Genomic DNA, 23,651 nt, shown 5'->3' with positions numbered 1-23,651 from the left:
ACTCCATTTTGCTTGTAATCTTTGAACTTCTTTATTTTTTAACTACTACTTATATGACATGTCTTAACATCCATATCACTTCCATAATTATTCTTGTATTTTAATTTTTATTGTCTATTCTGTTATTCTAATTGTTAATCATTATTTTCACAATTATTTTTATCCATAAGATTATAATAATATTATAATAATATATTTTTAATAAAAGTTAAGAATTTTATACATATATATATATATATATATATATATATATATATATATACCTTTAATTCTTCGCTTTTTGAAAACCGTAATTATCGTCAAAGCATTCATATATTATTATAACCTTCTATTTAAACCAAATTCAGATTTATAATTTTATTCTATTTTTTATCCTCAACCCTATATTAATTTGCTTATCAAGTAAATATTTTCCTTTTTATTTTATTTTTTTCCAGATACATCTGCCTTACTTAAAAATGCTAGGTTTATTTATGGTGTTTTTTACATATATTAAAAAAAAAAAAACACCCAATATTTTTGCTGATGAGGAGACTTAGCTTAAAAAATACTATATGTCAAAATTATTGCCCGTGTTTAATGTCTATCACAATAAAAACATTGTTTTCCGAAACGATCGTACAAATTATTGCCTTTGTTGTTGTTCCTTCCTATGAAACAGATTTTTGATTTTTAATTCTAATTTGAATTTTAAATTGTCAATAACATTACTAAATATTAAAGTAGCTCTAGGATATTTGCCTATCGAGCTTATTATATATCTGAATTACAACGAGCACTGTTCTTTTCTTGTATTTTAATTAAATTAGTAATTTTACTATCACATTAAAATACACTCTGCTCTTTAGACTACTGTTCTAATCCCCTTTATATATATATATATATATATGTGTGTGTGTGTGTGTGTGTGATTTTTTTGTTTTGTTTGCAGATTTGGCAATTCATTGTGTGGTTTCATCTACACTGCATTCTTTATTTTTATTTTTGCATTTTTTTATTCAAAGCTTCTTTAGACTATATATATATATATATATATATATTAATTTCAGGGTCATGAGGATTTTATGAAGCATAAAAACGTTGTTGTTGATTTTTCATATGTAAGATTTTAATTTTATACTAGTAGTGCAGCCCAGCTTTGCTCGGGCCTATGTACTGTTAATAACTTTATATGCATATGTATATATATAATAAAAAGTTTGTACTCATGTCCAGGTAACCTACATCTAAAATTTCGAGTGTTTAGACTCAAAATTGGCAGAGGAGTTTGGTAGAGTTTTCAAAGCTCAAATCGTTGAACTTTGATCACTTGACAGCCAAATTTCTGGACGAAAACCAATTAAAAAGACTTTCCCAAATCTCAATACCCCTTACGTCAAATGTCGAGTCTGTAAACTAAAAATTGACAGTGTAGTTTGTACACACGCAGAGATGATTTCACTTTCATAGATATAATAGATTTCAAGCGGTCTGCAGCTCTTGATTATAAAATGTAGTGAAATAAAAATGAAAGATAGAAAATGCTGAAAAAATTATATATATATATATATATATATATGTATATATATATATTTCTGTAGAAATAGATTTTCTTATAATATATATCAATCCTTATTTAAGCTCAATGTAATTACAGAGCAATATAGAGAATAAATGACAAAAAGTTATATTCCAAAATTCATGATGTTGACCATCTTATAATTAATTGAATATGGTGTAATGGAAAAATAAAAAGGTATTTGCAGTCTCTCTTCCAATTTTTGGATTTTAATCATGTTAAATCACACTTCAATTCTTTTTGACAGATTGATTGTTGCTATTTCTTCTGATGAGTTTAGGGCATAATAGATTCACTGATTGATATAATAATTAAATGATTGATTTTGCGTTACGAAACAGATACTGTCAAGAATTGTATAAGTCAACTGAATTAAAGAGATAAATTATAACATGGTCAACATCATGAATTTTGGAATATAGTTTTTTGTCATTTATTCTCTCTATTGCTCTATACACACACACACACACACACACATTATATATATATATATATATATATATATATATATATATATATATATATATATGAGAGAGAGAGAGAGAGAGAGAGAGAGCAATACATACTTTAGCAATACGTATTCCCATAATCCATAGGTCAATAGTTGATTTGTTTTCGGCACAGAGGTACCGGATATACTTGGAGGTTTTCTTTTGAATTTGAGGATGCTGAAACAAACAAAAACAATCATGATTATAATAATATTCAATACTTCTTTTGCAAGAACTGGTTATTCTTATTCCTCAACTTACCTCTCGTTCCACTGCTCATAAGTACAATGAAACAGGAAATGTTTATATGGAGTTGAAAGAGAAGAGAAGTCATAAATATAAGGGGATAGTTTTAAGATCATTTTTTTTATTCTTTCGATTTATGAAAAATAAATATCTAGTCTATTATATTTTCATGGAATCTCAACCCTATGTGTGTTGCGTAATGCCAACTTCAGACATTTTGGTAAAAGCTTTTATTCTTCAAGTTCTTAATATTACCAAATATTCATTCATGGTATTTAATTTAATTTATTTATGATATAGATTTATGTGTTTTCTTAGCAGATGAAATTTTATGCCATACTCAAGAAAGATAAAACATATATATATATATATATATATTAGTAAAAGTACCCGTCGTTGACTGGGTTCAAAAACAGCCTACAAAAAATAGACTCTCATTTTTTAAAGTATGATAGGTTATGAAAAGGAAGCGTTGTAAAGAGATAGCTTCGAATTTGGGGGTATCAAAACCAAAGCAAAATATGATGAAAGTAAAAATAAAATAGATAAACCCCGTAATTTATTATACCATACCTGTTCACACTGAAACACTTATCACAATATTCTGTGGATCTATATTAAAAAACCTTGTTAAACTTTGTGACATATTTCTATTCTATGGAGGTCAGGCATGAACAAACACCCCATAATTTTATTATACCATATTTCTTCAAACTGAAATATAATTATCAAAGTATACTTACGCAGATAGATATGAAAAGTCTTTATTAAAGTTTGTGCCTATTTCCATTCTATGGAGGCCAGGCGCAAATGCAGACCCCACAATTTTATTATACCATCCCTATTTAAGTTAAAACATACTTATCAAAGTATTATTATGTACATCTATATCAAAAACACTTTAATTTTTAAATTTTTTATTTCCATACTTTGTGGACCAGGCGCAAACGCAGACCCCACAATTTTAATGAATCATCATTATGCCAGATCAAACATATCCATTCCTGTGTCTCGATAATCTTCTATCATTATATGTGATCAGTTTTCTATAATAGTCAACCATATAGGAGCCTATTCGTGACCAGACACACACACAGATGTTCAGCTTTATATTATAAATATAGATATATAAAAAGTATCCACACATTTTTGTACAGGTATTTAAAATTATTGTAAACTCTTGAAAATTCACTATGTTATTGCTATACATCTTATGAGATGAGTGACTAATTTCTATCATTTCAGATTCAAATGAACAGTTACAGCAGGAATTGGAATACACACTCCTAAAGCCTGATTGTAAGAGCTACTGAATTTTAAAACTGCAATCTGGACGTAAGGACATTTTAGAAGAACGATATGCAATAAAATTCTGTTGTAAATTTGAAAGAAAATGCCACAGAAATATATGGAATGCTTCAGACTGCTTTTGAACCATCTTGCATGAATCGAGCATCAGTTTTTGAGTGGCATAAGAGATTCAAGGAAGGCAGGGAGTCTGTGAGGTGTGAAAGGAGTAAGGAAGCCAGAACACAAGAGTTGATTCGACAAATAATGAATTTTATGTGTCTATAGAGATAAGTACAGAGTTTGATGTCAGTGTGAAATCTGTACACACAATTATTTGCAAGGAACTGAAAATGTGGAAGATTTGCGCAAAGTTTATCCCAAGGGTGCTCAAAGAAGATCAGACTATTTGACGAAGATGGGCATCAAGACAGTTCCTCACCCTCCCTATAGTTCAGATCTTGCTCCCTGTGACATTTTGTTACTCTCAAAGCTCAAAAAAAAACTTTGGAGGTTGTCATTATGAGACAATTGAGCAGATGGAAGAGGCTGTGACAAGGGTCATTGACACGCTCACACAAGAGGACACATGGAGCCTTCCAAAAGTTGTTGGAATGGTACAACAAGTGCATTGCAGCTGGAGGAGATTACTTCGAAGGGAACTAGAGTTTAATATGTGTGCTATCAATAAGAGTGCCCATACAAAACTTATTGAAGGTACCCCGTATATTGGGTACACTATAATAGTCAATAGAGAATTGGCTGTATAAAAATAAATACGAAATCTGCATGAATTAAAATATCATATTTAAGCATATTTTATGACCAGGCAATGTTGGGTGGCTTGCTAGTATAATATACAATTTTTAACAGTACAAAACTTATATAGTACTTTAAAAAATCTTTTAAAGATTTTGGAGTCAGTCTTGATTATTTCATGCAGACTCTCTCTCTGTTGGCAGAAGGAATTTATTAAATCATTGGACTTGCTTGGGGATATATTTTAATCGTTTTCATATCTCCATCTTATTTGTACATACATTTTATATAATCGTATATATATTATTTTATTCAAATTCCCATTTGTTTTTGTTTGTTTTACTTGTATATCCCTAAATATTTGCTCTTTCATGATAATTTAATTGTTTGTATTTCTGTTTTTCACAAACGATTAACTCCTGATGAGTTTGTTAACAAAAGGGGCCCCTAGGTTTTTCCATGTATTTTTTTTAATGCGCTATATATATATATATATATATATATATATATATATATATATATATATGTGTGTGTGTATATTTTGGCAACAAGTCATTATTCAAGAGGTACGTCTGATTGAACACAACAGAGTTATTCTTTTTTCTGAGTTTTCTGGATATCTTTTCAATTTGGCGAGCAGTCTTTAATTTCAGTAGGCATATTATATAAAATGATGCCCAAAAGTTGTTGTTCAGCCAAGCGCTTTCTATCAGTGCATTCGATACACCAAACCTCAAAGGAAAAGAAAAAGAAAACAACAATCGCTCCTGAGGATGCACCGATAGAAAGCGCTTGAGAAGAATATGGCCAAACAACAACTTTTGGGAGCCATTTCATATAACATGCCTGCTGAAATTAAAGACCACTCGGCAAATGGAAAAGATATCCAGAAAAATCGGAAAAAAGAATAACTCTGTCGTGTTCAATCAGATATGCTTGAATATATATATATATATATATATATACACACACACATATAATTTGAGGTTGCTGTTTTCAAAAAAATTCCACTTTTGAATATAAGCATTGTTGCCTGAAGAGATCTCTAATTACTAAATACTAGAAGACTGAAACATGCTCATGACTGTGTAGCAAAAAATTACTGCTTATGTACAGACAAATTGAAAAAATATATATATATATAAGCCTGAAGGCTCCTAGAGTGGATGAAACGCGGAATATTCAGTGTAGCTTAATCGCCATATATATTTTAAAAATTACTAACTAGCTCTACCTACATATTGAGCACTTTTGAAGTAAATACTTAAAGTTTACGCATAAATCTATACCTTCGTATATTAATTTTATGTGAGTAAATTAAGTAGTTATATATATATATATATATATATACACACACACACACACACGACAAACCCACGTATGCTTTCATTGTAATCTAAAATGTATATCTTGACTAAAACGTAGAATCCCTTTACATTTTACAAACAAAAAAACAAAAATTATAAAAAAAACATAAAAGCACATAAAATTATAGGCATTATTATAAATTAAAACTTAAATATATTTTTACTGCCCTTCCGCTTCCTATCAAAACGCATTCTTTCTAAAAACCGAATGAAAATAAAGTTGGTGCATACTCACTTTTAGAGCAAAACAATAATCAGTTGGAGCGTGGTATTTTTTCTTCCATCCAATACCGTGGTAAACATCTACATAGTCGAATTGTACAAGGCAAGTCAAATCTTTTGAGGCCTGAAAAGAGAAAAGAGAAGCAATTAGCAAAAAGGAAGAAAATATTTGCTTTCATTAAAACATCATCATCATCAACACCATCGAAAGCTTTCAAAAATTGATCAACTTATCTCTGGCCAGGTCTTCATTTGTGCCTCTTTCTCTCAGTCCATTCTCATCACTTCCTTCCACATTTTCCCATATGAACTGAACCTGTTACTTCATTTTCCCATATGAACTGAACCTGCTACTTCAACTGTTCTGCATCTTATGTTTGATTTAAAAAAATACAAGCTGAGCATGCAAGGTCTCCCTCGATGAGTGAAAAATTTACTTTCACCATAATTAATGTTTGTACAAAATTTCAAAAAATATCCAAGGCGTTGTTATTCAGAAAAGTGCAAACAAACAAATGTACAAACGATTTTGGGAAAATTTTACCTCTATAATGCCCTCTCGGGGAGCAACCAGAATTATCCTGGAAAATACGTTCTTGCAAAAATTTACTTTCACCATGACTAATGTTTGTGCAATATTTTTTTAAAAATCTAAGGCATGATTATTGAGAAAAGTGCGAACAGATGAACAGAAATGAATTACTAGGTCCAATCTCTCCTTTGTCGGGGGACCAATTACTAATGCTTCTGATATTTGGTTTAAAAAAAGAAAAAGTTCATAAATATATTTTAATTATAAAGGTTATATTTATTACATCAGCAATGCTGGACGATGCCAGATAACCTTGCAAGTCTAGGATAAATCGGTTGTTTCAAATTAAATTCTAGTTGTAATAAATATTTATATAAATATAAACTAGAAAGATAATGTTTGAAGAAATCGTATACACAAAATGGATTTTAGAACAATTAAATTAATAGTAATAACTTTAAAATAGGTCTGACCTCGAGCAGTCCGAAGTAGTCTGACAGAGATCACTTAAGATGACGTGGATCTTAGAATGAGATGTGGAGATGAAATTAGAGGAGTTGGGTTTTTGGAGCTGACAAGAGAAGTTTGGTTCTCTGACTAGGAAGTGGGTCAGATCCAACAAACTAGAAATGTGAATAAGAACGGTGCTTGCAACTTTGAGAAAATAAAGGACTACCAAGAATAAAGAAATGTAAATATTATTTTATCGATAATTTCTGGTCGTTTTCTTTTATTCCAGGCTCGATGGTTCAAAAATTTGAACTAAGAACCGGCTGAATGGAACCTATCGGAAGAGAAGGTATTGTCCCTTCCAATGTTTTGCCATCTGCATATGTCTTGTGAACAGTCCCTTAAACGTTATACACATGTTGACATCAATATATAGTTTATAGAACAATACCAATAATACATTTTGAATAAAATATGCATCAATTTTATCAAATTAAATCAACGTTTGTATATGGAACTCATACTCTTGACAAAATTGCAACTTGTTGAAAATCAAAAAAAGCCTACCCAGAAATAAAATAACCTTACATGACCCAAAATGTTGTTCCGATTTACTTGCCTCCCCACGAGGGCAGAGTTAGACACAAGGTCGGTTTTTAATGTGGGGGAAAATCCAGCTCCCCAAAATGAGGCACTCTGGATAGGAACAAAAATAAAAATTGTCTCAATCATGAAGGACCTCTCCTCCACTGACTGAGGAGAGAAAAGGGTGAAGTGCAGTATCAGAACAGATACTACACCTTGTTCCCAACCAAAAGGCCAAGTACCAGATGTTGTTTTCAGCAAAAATTCCCAAGAGAAAAATATTTGTAAATAAGACTATTTGCTTTATCAAAATGAAAACAAACACTATAATTGAAGACAATACAGACAAATATTTAAATAAAGAGATGAGATTTTGCAAAACAATATGCAAATTAATTAACCTTATAACATCGATTGCATAAACGCAATCAGTATATTAAAAAAACTATTGTTCTTCTATTGCGTGAAGATTAAATCGGCTTTTGAATCTCACTCTCAGAGCGAGAAGTGGCACCACTTTAGTACTGTTGCCACATCTGGGCAGAAGATGTTCAGCACACTCTATCCAACCTTCATAGAGCTCAAAACTGGTTTTGAAATCTAATAGGTGATGCGATTTTCTCTTCTTTGCAACCTCTTTCCTCACAGAAGACATTGTGAGCCTGTCTCTGCTCTATCGTTATTTTCATGTCAACTGAACTCCAATCTATGGTCAAATTTTCACAAGAAACACTTCACTAGCTACAACCACTATCAACAATTTTCCCCACTCTCTGTCTGTGCCTTAAACTAAATGCAGATTCCATGAACAAAGCTTCTTTCCCAGAACAACCCGCCTGTGGAACAGTGTTCTGCTGTCCTCCTTCTCGGTTGAATACAACATGGTAGCCTTCAAATCAAATGTAAACAAGTTCTTGTTGAGCTGTCCCATAAATCATCAAATTCTACCCAATTTACACCATTAATGATTACTACACTACCATCTTACATTCATTCACCTTTATCCTCGAGTGTCCTTCGCGCTTTGATAAGTGATGACTCCCAAATAAAACAAAAAAAAAAAAGTGAAGAGATAAGATAATCCTTTTTAAACATAAAAACTTCACAGTTACTTCCCTTTGGTAATAATCACTTTTCCACCGGCGGCCATATTTATATTTAAAACAAGCAGTTCATAGATTAAACTTTATTTTAGGAGAGCTTTGTCACATTTTTTTTTTTTTTTTTTTTATTACATTTTCACCCCAAACAAGGCACATTGCCACTTTGGTGTAGGGGGCTACTATCAGGGGAAACAACTACTGGGGTACTATGTAGGGATTTGGGCAGCAAGATGTTGGTTCACGTTGCACTTGAACTTCTGCATGTCAGTACAGTTGGGGAAGCAGTGACCTGGAATGGAATTCCAAAGTCTAGCGGTTCTGGGGAAGAAACTACCGGAGTAGAAAGATCTTTTACATCTAGGGATCTCTACAGTGTGGGGGTGGGATTTTGCAGCTTGTCGGGTCTGTCGAGGGTGTTCACGTCGTGGGGGCACAAGTGCTTCCAGTTCATCAGAGCATTCACCATTAAAATACTTGTAGAACAGGCAGAGGGATGCAACGTTTTGACGATGGGACAGAGGCTGAAGTTTAGATGCCAGTTTAGGGCCTATCAGATTTGCGACTCTCTTTTGAACCCTGTCAAGGAGCGAGAGACTAGTAGCCGATGCACCAGCCCAAATATGACAGCAATACTCCATACATGGGCGAATGGTTGCCTTATAGAGGTACAGGATACTTTCGGGTGTTAGTAGCTTTCTAGCACAATAGAGAGAGCCCACCTTCCTTGCAGCGGCCCTGGCAATGCCCTCGATGTAATTGTTCCAACTCATGTTTCCTGTGAACGTTAGGCCAAGGAGCTTGAAAGACGTACTCTCAGATAAAGAGTCGTTGGCCATTGCTATAGGTGGTAGAGTAGGTTTCTTGTAATTATTGAATGAAACCAGTTTAGTCTTGGCGGCATTGAACGTGACCATCCATTTTTGTCCTCATTCCACTACTGATTGGAGGTCATCCTCTAGTGTTTCTGCCATTACTTTAGATATATGTTCATTTGTTTTCCTGTCGTGCCTGCTATAGAGTGTGGTGTCATCAGCATATATACCCATCTCAGAGGCAATTTTGTCGGGGAGGTCATTTATGAATATCAGGAACAGTAGAGGTCCAAGGATAGATCCCTGGGGCACTCCCGCATTTATATCATATTGTTTAGATGTACGACCGTCAAGGACAACCTGGATTTTTCTCTTATCTAAGAAGGATTTAATTATGTTAAGTATTCTACCAGTGATACCGTATGATAAGAACAAAATTCCAAACACACCATGATGGTGTTGGGCCAGTCTTTCAGGCGTTAGGAACAACATACCAGTTTGAACTCTTACTTGGCTGCCCCCCCCTCTTTTTGTTGCTGTTCTCTTGATCTTTAATCAAATCGTCTGGTGCTTGTTTGCAATAGGAACAAAAATTGAAAAGTTGAATTTCAACTAAAAACAATGTTATCTACTTAACTGTCATATTGAAATTAGTAACATAAGTACATTACTACATAAAATATCTACTTTCACGATCCAGCAATCCATGATTGTTTCTCCCGACTTCATGCAGTTACCTCCCTATTATCGTAAAAACTATTCTATCTATTATTTAAGTAAAACTTGTTTTCCTTTGAAAAGATATTTTCATTAATAATTTTTTTTTTTCACTGCATCATTTTCGGTAATTTTTGGATATGTTACTAATTTCGACATTGCAATTAAGTAAATGACATTGCTTTTAATTGAATGTTAACTTTTCGATTTTTGTCATTATTCTTAACAAGTACCAGCCATAATGTTATATATTCAATACTATTAATAAAATAATGTTATCTATTCTATACTATTAATTAAATTCTAAATATTTATTTATTTATGTGCGTATGTATATATACCAATAAAACTTTCGAATGGATGGATTTTCCCTGAAAGGTGTAAGTCCCCAGATTGCTCTTATCTATATATGGTTCATAAGGAACAATGCTGAGTCACACAAAAAGCCTGAAATAAGGGTTTTTGGGCCATTTCGTGCAATTGTCAAAAAAAGTTACCTGCCCATGTCAACGGAATTTAGCACTGTTTGTATACAGTTGAGGTAATATCTTTCGGTATATCAACAGGACTTGTGGCACAATGGATAACGCGTCTGACTATGGATCAGAAGATTCCAGGTTCGAATCCTGGCAAGTTTGTAATAATTTTACCTTTAATTAGGGTATTTTTGTTTTTTCAGTGGTTTTGTTTTGTGCATATGGGAATTTACCATACTCCGAGTTCACAGTTGATGGTAAGACGATGTTGAGTGTACTCGATTTTCTGTTTGACGCGGCGTTGTGTGTCGACGTGGCGCAACCACTAGTTTTTAATAAAAACACTTTCAAAAAAAAATTTTTTTTTTCCTGCATAAAATGAAAATGTAGAACTTACTTTACTGAATTTTCCTTTTGGGTTATAATAAAGACCCGATGCGCGTAGAACAAAGAAAAATTTCTTCCAAGCTTTCTTTCCGTCCGATTTCAGGTACAATACGCTTTCCACTTCAGGCACCTTCACTCCGGAGCCACTAAAGAATTCCTAAATGACAAAATATATTGAATATATTTACAAACTATAGACATAAAACAAAACAAAAAAACCCACTTCAAATGCATACTAATATGTTACTTATATCGATAGGGAATCATTTGTGCTAAATCTCAATCTAATAGACTGAAAGACATGCATATATATATATATATATATATATATATATATACACTAGCGGGAGTACCCGGCAGTGCCCGGGTGTTTGGAGATGTGTGGGGGTGGGCTTAAAAAAAAAAAAAAAAAAAAAAAAAACCATGTTAAAACTTTTAAAAAATCAGAAAAAAAAAAAAAAAAAAAACAACGTTCGAACTTGCAACCTTAAGATAATGATGTGCTGCGCCTTAACCCACTGAACTAAGGAAGCATCAGCGAAATTGGGTCGTTTTTTTTATTTATTTTTTTTTTATTTAAACTAATTAAAGAAAGACTGTTTTTTTTTGTGCATGCATATATGGCTATCCTGTCATGAAGGAACGATTTTTTGCCACCCCTCCCTCTAGAAAATTGTCCCATTGAGGGTGAAGGAATTAATGTTTTTAGCCAATTTTTCGATATTTGTCGTCCGAAGGTTCGGGCTTCAAAATGATACCGATCTGGTGAAAATCCGTTGCCTGTGTTGAAAGTTTTTTGCGAGATATACAAATACGCACACCAACACATTTTGCCTTTTATATAAATAAATATATATATATATATAGACATACAGATATATATATATATATGTGTATATATGTAGATATAGACATACAGATATATATATATATGTGTGTATATAGGTAGATATATACACACATACAGATATATATATATATATCTATATGTGTGTATATATATAGATATATACACATATATATATGTATGTAGATATATACACACATACATAAATATTTACATATGTACATACACACACATACATAGTTACACTCACAAATCGATAAAATTGAAATATTTCAATCAATACTTGACTATATTGGCATAAAATAATTGTAAAAGTTGTGTAAGGCTATTCCTCAAGTAAGGTTTTAAAAACGTTTAATAAAAGGATGTATCATCAATTATTCTTAAAAATAATAAAAACAGTCAATTTTCATGAAAAGAACAAACTGACAAAAAAAAAAATACATAAAATAAAGAGTTAAGAATGTATACACTGCGTGTCAAATTATTAACGAGATAACATTTTTCTACCAGTTTCAGAAACTTACCGGTAGTTTTGTATCAAAAGCTTTGAAAACGTTGGCAATGCTGAACTGTGTGTACTGTGAAATTTTCAGACTGTTCTGCGCAATGTAAACAACTTGCCATCGTAATTGCTGAATCCACGGCATTTGAGGTGTGTCAAATTATTAACAAGGTAGTTTGTTTTGTCAATAAAATGGGTTGTAAAGGTGGTTTGACTAGTTCTGAAAAGAGCACTATTACAGAACAGCTAGCAAAAAGTAAAACTACCCTCAAAATATCGAAAATGATAGGAAGGTACTATCAAACTTTAAAGAACTTTGTCAATGACCCTAGAGAGGTACGTAAAAGAGCTGATAAAGGTAAATCTAGAGTTGTTTCACGCCATTCTCTACTCCAAAATAAACGTGAAGTTGTTAAGAACCCTGGGCAGACAAGTTGAAAAATCTTTGACCAAGCCGGATTGAAGAATGTCTCAAAAAGTACTCGATGTCGCCTTCTGAAAGAAGTGGCAAAGTCTGTTAAGCCGTGACAAAACCTCCATTAAAGCAACATCACATACAAAACCGATTGAAATGGGCAGAGGACAACATGAAAACGGATTTTTCCAAAGTTTTGTTCACGGATGAAGTGCACGTCACTCTTGATGGCTGGAGCAAGGGATGGGTCCTAGATGGACAACATCTTCATCAACATTTAAGGCGCCAACAAGGTGGTGGTGGGATAATGATTTGGGCTGCGATTATCGGAGCTACTTTAGTTGGCCCATGGAGATTCCTAGAAGGCATAAAAATGACGTCAAATGCTTACATAGCTTTTCTGAAGGAGCGCTTTGAACCATGGCTGAAGAACAAAGGTTGACGTTCAGAAGAATTATTTTTATGCAGAATAATGCTTCTTTTGCATGCAGCAAACAAAAGCAAAGAGTATTTCTAACAACTGGGGTTCTCTGGCCTTTGGAAGATGGAATGGCCTGCGAATTCGCCAGATTTTAACCTAATTGAGAACCATGAAGCGACACCTCTATGCAAGTGGCTGCCAATTTAAGAGCAAAGATGAGTTGTGGGATGCTCTTAAAGAGGTATTGCAAGGAATAACTGTTGACAAAATCACAAATTTGACTAATTCTATGGACCAACGTATTTCATAAAAGTCACGTCTTTCACAAGTCATTCATAAAAAAGGATTGCATATATCCTACTTATTATTATGTCAACGCAGAGATTGTTATGTAGTTATTGTGTTCTAAGCATTTTTCCTAGTTCATTTAATGTTTCTTTAAAAAGTTATTGGTACATTGTGTTTTTCTCTCGACCTCGTTAATTACTTGACACACTGAAATCAACAGATATCCCTATCTTCTGCCATAGTTTCGCTAATACTGCTTTAAATTCTTTTATTTTTTGACTGAAGTAGCTGAATAGTATTGTAAGCACTGTCTCAAAGTTTCATGGATTTTTATTCACTCGTTCCTTAAATATTAAGAATATAAACTCATTAATAATTTGATATGCAGTGTATACAAATATATGCATCTTCTAACTATTGTATTAAATTAGCAGAATAATCACTTTTAATATTAGTTAAAATGTAGAATCCAATAAATCAACTCAAGGATTGTTGGGAAAATAAGTTTTATAATAGCATTTTCTTTACTTTGTTATGATGAAGTTTGAAATAAAATTTTCACTGGTCTGTCATGCTTACATTAAAAATAGCCTTTTCTTGGCAAAATATGCTGATTAATAAAGAAATAATTTCATTAAACAAATAAGATTTAATTTGCTATGCTTTAAAATCTTTTAAAATTAATATTCATCCATTTCTCTTGAAATAATTGATCAAAGAAATAATAAGATTTTAAGGGATTAACTCACCTGAAGTAATTTCTCTCTTTGATTTGGGTCCAATGATACACCTTTTTCTGAATAGGTTCCTAACAAAAGATATTTCTGGAAAAAATATCAAAATACGATATAAGATCATCTTAACAGTATTGTGCAAACAAAATTCGGCAACAATGTGTCATTTGCTTTGCAGATATATATATTCCTATATCAATATAAAAAATGAACGCACATACACAATTTTTAAATCAAACAAAACTTCTAGGATTTTAAATATGTCATTATGTTCAATACTGTCAATTTTTAAATCTAACAAAACTTCTAGGATTTTAAATATGTCATTATGTTCAATACTGTCAATTTTTAAATCAAACAAAACTTCTAGGATTTTAAATATGTCATTATGTACAATACTGTCAATTTTTAAATCTAACAAAACTTCTAAGATTTTAAATATGTCATTATGTTCAATACTGTCAATTTTTAAATCTAACAAAACTTCTAAGATTTTAAATATGTCATTATGTACAATACTGTCGATTTTTAAATCTAACAAAACTTCTAGGATTTTAAATATGTCATTATGTACAATACTGTCAATTTTTAAATCAAACAAAACTTCTAGGATTTTAAATATGTCATTATGTACAATACTGTCAATTTTTAAATCTAACAAAACTTCTAGGATTTTAAATATGTCATTATGTACAATACTGTCAATTTTTAAATCTAACAAAACTTCTAGGATTTTAAATATGTCATTATGTTCAATACTGTCAATTTTTAAATCTAACAAAACTTCTAGGATTTTAAATATGTCATTATGTTCAATACTGTCAATTTTTAAATCAAACAAAACTTCTGAACTTTTTAATAAGTCATTATTTATATGTTGTTTATTTTTCTAAAACCTTGAGCCAATAAAGCAACTCACTTCTGGATTTTTGAATAAGTCGTTCTTTTCTGTACGATCTTCAAATAAAATTTTATTTTTGGAATCTCGTGTCCACATCACCATATTTTCCACCAGCGAGTCATGGTCTTCTAATATCCTCTCTGCAAAGAGAAGAAAATACAACAGAGTTTTATTATTCAAAGAATTTGAAATTTACAAATAGTCCTGCCTGGCATTGCTGGAGAATAAATAAGGACCCTTTTGTACTCGTGAACGTCATATTACCATCTTTATAATGTTCTCTAATTTTTATGTTTTTCTTTTCTTCTTCATTTATGTTTTTAAAAAGTGTAGAATCAATTTGAATGATGACTTTTGAAGATTATATATATTTTTGGCACCACTTATATATATATATATATATATATATATATAGTTGGATCTAGTGACTTTATTTTTTAAATTCAAAATGGTGTAATAGAAACATATTAAAGGTATTTGCAGCTTCTCTTCCAATTTTTGGATTTTAATCATGTAAAATCACCCTTTATTTCCTTTTGACGCATTGATTGTTGCTATTTCTTCTGATGAGTTAAGGGCATAATAGATTCACCGATTGATATAATAATTAAGTGATTGATTTTTCGCTATGAAACAGATACTGTCAAGAATTATAAATGTCAACAAAATTAAAGGAATAAATTATAAGATGGTCAACATCATGAATTTTGGAATATAGTTTTTTTGTCATTTATTCACTATATTGCTCTGTAATTACATCGAGCTTCTTAAATAAGGATTGGAATATATTATAAGAAAATCTATTTCTACAGAAATATATATATATATATATATATATATATATATATATATATATATATAGTGGCGCCAAAAAGAAAGTCCGGACTTGTCATTTTTTCAAAAACTGCAAATTTAAACTAAATTGAATGTAACTGTTTAAACAACCTATACCTCATTTGATTCGCCTTTTATTCCTCTATAGTTTTACCTGTTCATATTTGACTTTTAATTGAAGTATCCTAGTGTTTACATCAATTTAAAAAATTAACTTCAAATGGAGAAACATGGATGGATTTGAAAGAAAGAGGGATAAATAAAAACCTGGCAGAGATAGGTTAGTTTGGAAATTAATTTCTAAAAGCAATCCAACATATGCCAGTGTGTAAAATGGATGTTAAACCGATGATGATGACGACGGCGGCAGATAGTAATTACTTACCTATGTAGAGGTCTGGTATAAATTCTACTACAGCCAAGTCAGGAGAAAGTTTCATATGATTCTTATCTGCTAGGATACTGCACACATGCCCAACAGTCATCTTCTCGTCAACCAAAATACTTTTGCTGCTACCATCTCTCCCAAAGGCTCGCACAAAGAGCTAGAAAATACAAAAACAAAAACACAAATTAATTCCAAAGAAATTGACAATACAATCTATACATTAGTAAAATGACAGTGCCATATTTATCAAAAAATAAATAATAATGTATCCATTTTTTTTTTCTTTTGTAACCCGGACACATATGAAGTCTTCCTCTTGGATTAAATAGTTGTTATATTGTTGAGTGGGACATAAAATATAAAATAGGTTTATTCTGTTAGGTACAATAATAGAAGTCCGAATCAGGTAACAAAAACTGTTATGTGACTTGACAAGTAAAACATCAATTTTTTTTTTTTTTTCTACAAAAGAGTCACCATTTATCAAGGGCCAGAGGCCACTCGAGGATAAGGATTAATGCGTGCACAGTGATCAAAGGGAACATGTCATTATCGTTAGGAGTGGAAATTTGGTGAATTAAGAGGATAGCTCATCAAGAATTTGTTCACATTGGACTTGAAGACGACCATATTGTAGTCAGCCGGAAAGCAGGAAAATGGAACAAAGTTCCACAGGCGTGCAGTTCTAAGAAAGAAGCTTTATTCATGGAATTAACGTTTGGGTTTAGGCACAGATAAAGAGTGGGGGGAATTATTGATAATGGTTTCAGCTAGACAATTGTTTTTCATGAAAGTCAGAATGGAGAGGTTAAAGCTCAGATGAGCACTTGCCACGAAAATAATGATAAAACAAAGACAGGCTCGCAACGTCTCTTTTCTGTGGGAAAAAGGTTGCAGGGAAGAGAAAAGGGCATCCCCCACTAGACTACGAAGTCTATTTTAAACTCTGTCAAGGTAGGATGAGTTGCTTCTAAGAGCTCCTGCCTAATGTGGCAACAGTACTCCATCCTTGAACATACTTAACTCTTATACAGATTGAGAATTGCATCAGCAGTGAGATATCTACTGGAGCGGTAGAACGATCCCACCATTTTTCTAGCAGCCTTGGCAACGGATTTGATGTACGCGTTCCATCTCAGATCAGGAGCAAAGGTCAGACCTAGAAGTTTGTCAAAATATGGAACATTCCAATTAACAGCTTCGACCGATTCCAAACCAGTTGGATCGCCCTAAATATATGGAAATCAAAGTCAAAAGTTCGAGCTATGCCGCATTAATAGTAAAATTTGTAAAATAGATGAAAATTTAATTTTTAAGAAGGGCAGAGCTTCATATCAAAACATTTATGTTTCTGATTTTTTAAGATGAAGATTGGTTATTCATATAATTTGGATTCATTGGACAACTGTTCTCATCTGGAGTGTCTACAAGGACCCGTGGTGCAGTGGTTAGAGTACTTGGTAAAATCAATTGATTGAATAATAAATGAAACTGATTGAACCCTTTCACTAAAATATAAATGTTGCTGATTAATATACATTAAAGAGTATGCATAATATTTGAAAGAGATGTTGCCGAAATATGGTTAATTATCCTTCTTATTCTATTAAAAGGGCCCTGTCGGTGGGGCATTAGAATACACCGACTGCCCCCCTGCAGAGGGTAAAAGTCCCTCAATGGGGGTCCTGGATATGACCTGGAACTATATTCAGTGGTGAGGCCGCAGCTTGTGGGCTTTGGGGAGTGTGGAGTCCCCCTTTAATTACCATTGCTCCCAGGTCCACTCTGACCCGGAGTGGTAGTACCTGTTAGGGTCCCAACTATGGGTTAAATAGAAACCGACTTGAAAAATACAAATATATTCTATTAAAAAAATTGTTCTTCAAAATCTTTGGATTCGGTATTAAATAACCCGAAAAGGGTTGATATGCCGTAAAACAAAAACAACCAACCAACCAATCTATAAAAAGGGCCATGAGTGCTAATGTTGTGTAGCAGGGGTTCCATAGTGGAGATGACACGGGGGGGGGGGGTCATATTGGGGCACATATACAACGGTACTCATGTAATACAGACATAACGATAGTGATGATGAGGGAGAGAAGACATTTATATATCAGTTCTTATAAGAAATCTTGGAGAAGGGGAGACATTTCTTGTGATAGAGGAGATGGGAACATAACTCGGAAGGTTTTACAATGTTTATTATAAGATGATAAACACAATTAGCTTTTCTGTTGTACCTATTTACTATGCCTCCCCACGGGACAGAGTTAGACACCAGGGTCGTTTTTTAACGTGGAGAAAAGGTACAAAAATAAAAATTGTCTCAGTCGTGAAGAATTTCTCCTCCACCGAAAGAGAACAAGAAAATGAAGTGCAGCATCTGAAGAACAGATGGTATTTATTTGCTCCCCCACCGAGCAAATTAGGCACAAGGCCGATTTTTAAAGTGAGGAGTGAAGAGGAAATGGGGACCAACTCCCCGGGGAGTAGGGGAGCTGGATAGTGACAATTGGTATGAAGGGTTGCCCCTACATTGACCAAGGTCTCATATGTGGGGTCGCCCCCACATATGGTCTTTGCTTGCAGTATCTGCCGGAACAGATACTACACTTTGAGATATTAAATCTTTTATTCATGTTAAAAAATACAGTCAAAATCAAAGGCCAAGTAAAACTGAATGACGAAACGAGACAATTACAAAACAATGATGGCTTCTTTATTCATCTGATCGACCGGTCGATTGACGTCAGGAATTCAAATGGTATGGCTACATTGGTTTACTCCTCTCCCCTCGCCTCCAAGAGGCTCTGACTCCAACTGACCAACTCTCCCTGACTCCAGCTAAAATCCGAACCCATAATATGGAGAAATGTCTTTTGGTGACCAATTTCACGTGGCTTTACATATGTTTGTCAATTTAATGAATTTAATAATGATACCAAACCTGATATCTAGAATACTTATTCCAATTTTAGTCAAAATTCATTACCTGGTTTTGATTATAGAAAATTCTCAAATACAGACTTAGGCTTAAGAGATCTCAAAAAGAAATTGAAATTCAGGAAGGCTCTGACTTCAACTCATCAACTCTTTTTTCCGATATAAACAATATTTAATTATTCTAATAGAATTTAATAATAGACTAAATTTCTAACATTCCATTTCTTAACTTTGCCTACAGGGTTCGATTCTAGGCTTATCCTAATCTCATTTTCACTTATTTAATATTCTTCTTATTTACATGTGAAAGGGACAGTCCTTCCCTGTAACACTAACAAGTGTCACGGTGACATTTATTGGGTGCATTTCTATTATTATTTTGTGTTTGGTCCTCCGATAAAAGGAGGGGGAACCTGTAAATTCACCCTTGTCCATTTGTCTGTCCGCATTTTTCTCAAATAAATACGCCTTGGAATTTTTTGAAATTTTGCACAAACATTAAACATGATATGAGTAAAAAAGTAACAGAACAGATTTTCCATACTTTTAAGATGATTATACCACACAAAATTACGAAAATCGATAATGTAGAATATTATTTATTAAAGAAAACAAAAAATAGAATTTGATGAAAACGATCATGAGACACAAGAGAGTTCAAAAAGGGAGGTAATTTTCCGTTTTGATTTAAACAAGATGGCGGCAATTTTTCACTCGCTAACACGATTGTGTTGTTTACTAATTCAGTAATATTCAGGTGATTTCGACTGCATAATTTGGAAGATACCATTGTAAGTTGTTAGAATTGACAAAAAAAAAAAAAATCAGTTGAAACCATTTTTTTTTTATCTGAAAACTCCATTTATCGACTTGTCCCAATTCTGTAGAAGCGCCTTTGTTTCTGTATCACTTTTTTCAGTTTGATGTCCATTGTAAAGCAGACCCATAATTTAGTATCCTAAAGTAAATCTAATTTGTAAAATCTGTCTTAACTTTTCTGTCTCATGACTTTTTCCCGAACGTATCACCTTCCCTATTATCTTTACTTGATATTTTTCTCACTTCTGTTTTTGACTTGTGTTCTATTTCCTTCTTTTTCTTTTCTTTTTTACACAGGAATCATCACTTATTAAGGCCGAGAGGCTACTCGAGGATAAGGGTCAATGGGTATACATTAGTCAATGTGATTATAGCGTAATAAACATAAGTAGTGGGAATTTTGTCAATTGGATTACTTAAGGGGACGGTTCATCAAGAACTTGTTTACGTTGGACTTGAAGAAAATCAGATTGTAGTCAGCTGGAAAGCAGGCAATCGGAAGAGAGTTCCACAGGCATGCAGTTCTAAGAAAGAAACTTCGTTCGTGGAATCTACTTTTAGGTTTAGGCAGAGACAAGGAGTGTGGATTGGGTTCTTTTGATCATGCTGTTGTCGATGTTGAAATTGATTTTTTTGTAAAATCTTTTATTGATCTTCCCTTTCATAAAACTACAGAAAAGCTGAACAGGAGGTCTTTACAGCTACCTGTGTAACATTCCATGGAATCCTATCTTTGGTACGTTTCCGAATGCTGCCTGGTACTACCAAATCAGGCTGTCTGAAGATTTTTTTTCATTTTTATTTTTTTTTTTTACATGGGGGTCACCACTTATCAAGGCCCGAAGGCCACTCAGGGATAAGGGTTATTGCATGTACAGTAATCAATGAGATAGTATTGTAGTAATCATTAGTATTGGGGGTTTTAATAGAGTGTCTTACTTAAGGGGGCGGTTTGTCAGGAGTTTGTTTATGTTGGACTTGAAGACGTCCAAGTTGTAGTCAGGTGGAAAACAGGCAAACGGGAGAGAGTTCCACTGGCGTGCACTTCTAAGAAAGAAGCTTTGCCCATGGAATCTACGTTTGGATTTAGGCACAGATAAAGAGTGGGGAAAATTATTGACAGTAGTTTCAGCCAGAGGGGTGTTTCTTGTGAAAGATTGGCGAGGGGGGACGAGGCATTGGAGCTCAGACGAGCACCTGCCATGGAAATATTGGCTTCTTGAGACAAAATGCACCTAACATTGATGTTTTTGGGTTTTTTTTTTGGTTTTTTTCTACTTTGCAAAAATAAAAGTTAATTATTTTCTGCAAAACCAAAAACAAAAACCCACCTTTTCCTTCTTCCAATTTCATCTTTCTATCTCCCCACCTTCCTGATTGGTTTCCTAACTTAAAATGTACCAAACATTAATAATGTAACCCTTTTCCTTCTCCCATTACAAAACTCATTCATGTTCTGCAGGGCAGGGAATAACAACGATAAAATCCAATACAAAACAACCAAACCAAACACTACAAACTAGCGCTTGGAGATACAAAAAGCTTGAATAATGAAAACCCTTCTACAAAATAATTGGATGTAATATGAATACTATTTCCAAAATAACTGGATTTGGCATTAAATAACCCGAAAAGGGTTGATATGCCGTAAAACAACCAAACCAAATCAAATGCTGCTGCAAGGGAGGTTAATGATTGGTTTTAAATTGGAATTGACATCTTCATTCTTTATGGAAATTTTCAAGTCAAGTCAAATTCTTCTTCCTAGTTTTCATCTGTTGATACATCTGTCATTGCCAACATAACCATTACATATTATTAAAATGGTTCTGAAGCTTCTCGACAATCCTACAGAAGAGCTAGCAATGCTTGCAGGAGAGCAACCTCCAAGGCTAAGTCTAGCTTTTTCTGGGCCTTGATAAGTGAAGATTCCCTTATAAAAAAAAAAAAAAAAAAATTATTAATTATGTCTAGAACCCTTATTCCAATTTTAATCAAGTCATAAAAAATCGAAATTCAGGGAATCAAGCTTAATTTGTGTGTGTGTGTGTGTGTGTGTGTGTGTGTGTGTGTGTGTGTGTGTGTGTGTGTGCGTGCGCATGAGAGAGAGAGAGAGAGAGAGAGAGAGAGAGAGAGAGAGAGAGAGAGAGAGAGAGAATAAGAGTGATATAGTGCCAACAAATTAATTTCTTTCCCAACCATTATTACAAAAAGTCCCTAAAGAGTTGCGATGGACATAAAAAGCATAGATTAAAGAGAAATGATAAATAAATAAAAGGGGATGACAGCATCCTCATCCAAAGTAGAAATGATGCAAGATTTCTCCTTTCTTTATTATTTTTAATCTATTCATTACAAATTGTACATGCCATCCCCCTACCAACCACTTCCCCCACACCAGAAAAAAAAAAAAAAAAAAAAAAAAAACGAAAGCCATTTCGGATGTAACTCTTCTTAATGACATATAAGGTAAGGATAGAGGGTGTGATCTATTTCAAACAGCAAGGATGCAAAATTAGCATTACACAGTCGCGTTCGAGGTAGGGCGGAATTATATGCAAGTTAAACAAACAAATCCCAAGAGAGCGCAAAAAAGCAAGAAAAATGGTTACATTTTGGGGGGGGAAAAAAAAAAAAAAATTTTTCAGAAACAATGGAAGCAAAAAATAAAAATAAATAACGAAAAATTATATCATCATTGTTAAAGTAAATTATAAAGAGAATTATTTTGAACCAGTTTTACCAATAGAAAACATATGGCATAAGATTGTGGGTTGGAGATGGATGTGTTGCCATAGCGGGTAGGGCTCAATCACTCACGTCAGACAATTCTCTTTTAAGTACAGTGCACCTGGGAGTAGCTTAAAGAATGGTTTGCCATACATATCAGACAATGCCTTGTTGAATATGACATAAAAGTTGCTGACTGAAAAGATAATGTTACCCATAATTATGGAATTACGGCTACAATTCTTAAAATGAATTATGTTTTTGCCTATTAATATTGTTTTCTGAATGTTTAATGATATTGCTGTTTTAAAAAAGTTTAATCTCTGTTATATAAAACTAGCCTGGGTGCCTGGTGTTGCCCGAGTGTTTGAAGGTGTGTGTTGAGAAAAAAAAAGTGGTAGTAGGCAGGCAGGCTTGAACCCCCCCCCCCCCAAAAAAAAAAACGTGACGTCTTTGCTATTGCGACCATCGCCAAACCAGAAGTGACATAGGTTTAAATTAAATTAAATTTAAAGAGGGGATGACTTTCGGAAATAGCGGTCAAAAAAGCGACCCCTCCCTGTAGAAAAGTGCCCGATTGAGGGTAAAGGAATTAATGTTTTTAGCCAATCTTTTGATATTTGTCGTCCGAAGGGTCGAGCTTCAAAATAATACCTCGTTCAAATCCGTCACCTCTGTCGAAAGTTTTAGGCAAACATACATACATACACACATACATACATACATACATTTAAACAGACAGGTGAGATTTATATTATAGATGGAACTTTGTGTGTGTGTTACCAATGGACTCCTAAATGGCTGGGCCGATTTTTAAAAAAAATGTCACAA

The 23,651-nt window shown here is 33.2% G+C and overlaps 1 protein-coding gene and 1 non-coding gene across 6 annotated transcripts in view; one reads left to right on the top strand and one right to left on the bottom strand.

Moving 5' to 3' along the window:
* Nucleotides 1–23,651, bottom strand: part of LOC145263799 (uncharacterized) — a 1,000,930-nt gene that overhangs the window by 5,748 nt on the left and 971,531 nt on the right. For all 5 annotated transcript variants that reach the window (XM_080120860.1, XM_080120861.1, XM_080120862.1 and 2 more), the window contains 6 exons: nt 16,323–16,482; nt 15,122–15,243; nt 14,218–14,292; nt 11,003–11,149; nt 5,944–6,054; nt 2,125–2,226 (listed from right to left, as the gene is read on the bottom strand). In XM_080120860.1, coding sequence (XP_079976986.1) covers nt 2,125–2,226; nt 5,944–6,054; nt 11,003–11,149; nt 14,218–14,292; nt 15,122–15,243; nt 16,323–16,482 — 717 coding nt within the window. The remainder of the gene's footprint in view (nt 1–2,124; nt 2,227–5,943; nt 6,055–11,002; nt 11,150–14,217; nt 14,293–15,121; nt 15,244–16,322; nt 16,483–23,651) is intronic.
* Nucleotides 10,695–10,767, top strand: Trnah-aug (transfer RNA histidin (anticodon AUG)). The gene has a single exon. It is a non-coding gene; the product is annotated as a tRNA-His (tRNA).

Source organism: Euprymna scolopes, chromosome 39 (genome assembly GCF_053919585.1).
Source record: "Euprymna scolopes isolate OS-2025 chromosome 39, ASM5391958v1, whole genome shotgun sequence".
Taxonomy (NCBI): domain Eukaryota; kingdom Metazoa; phylum Mollusca; class Cephalopoda; order Sepiida; family Sepiolidae; genus Euprymna; species Euprymna scolopes.
This window is presented reverse-complemented; position numbering and strand designations above follow the sequence as displayed.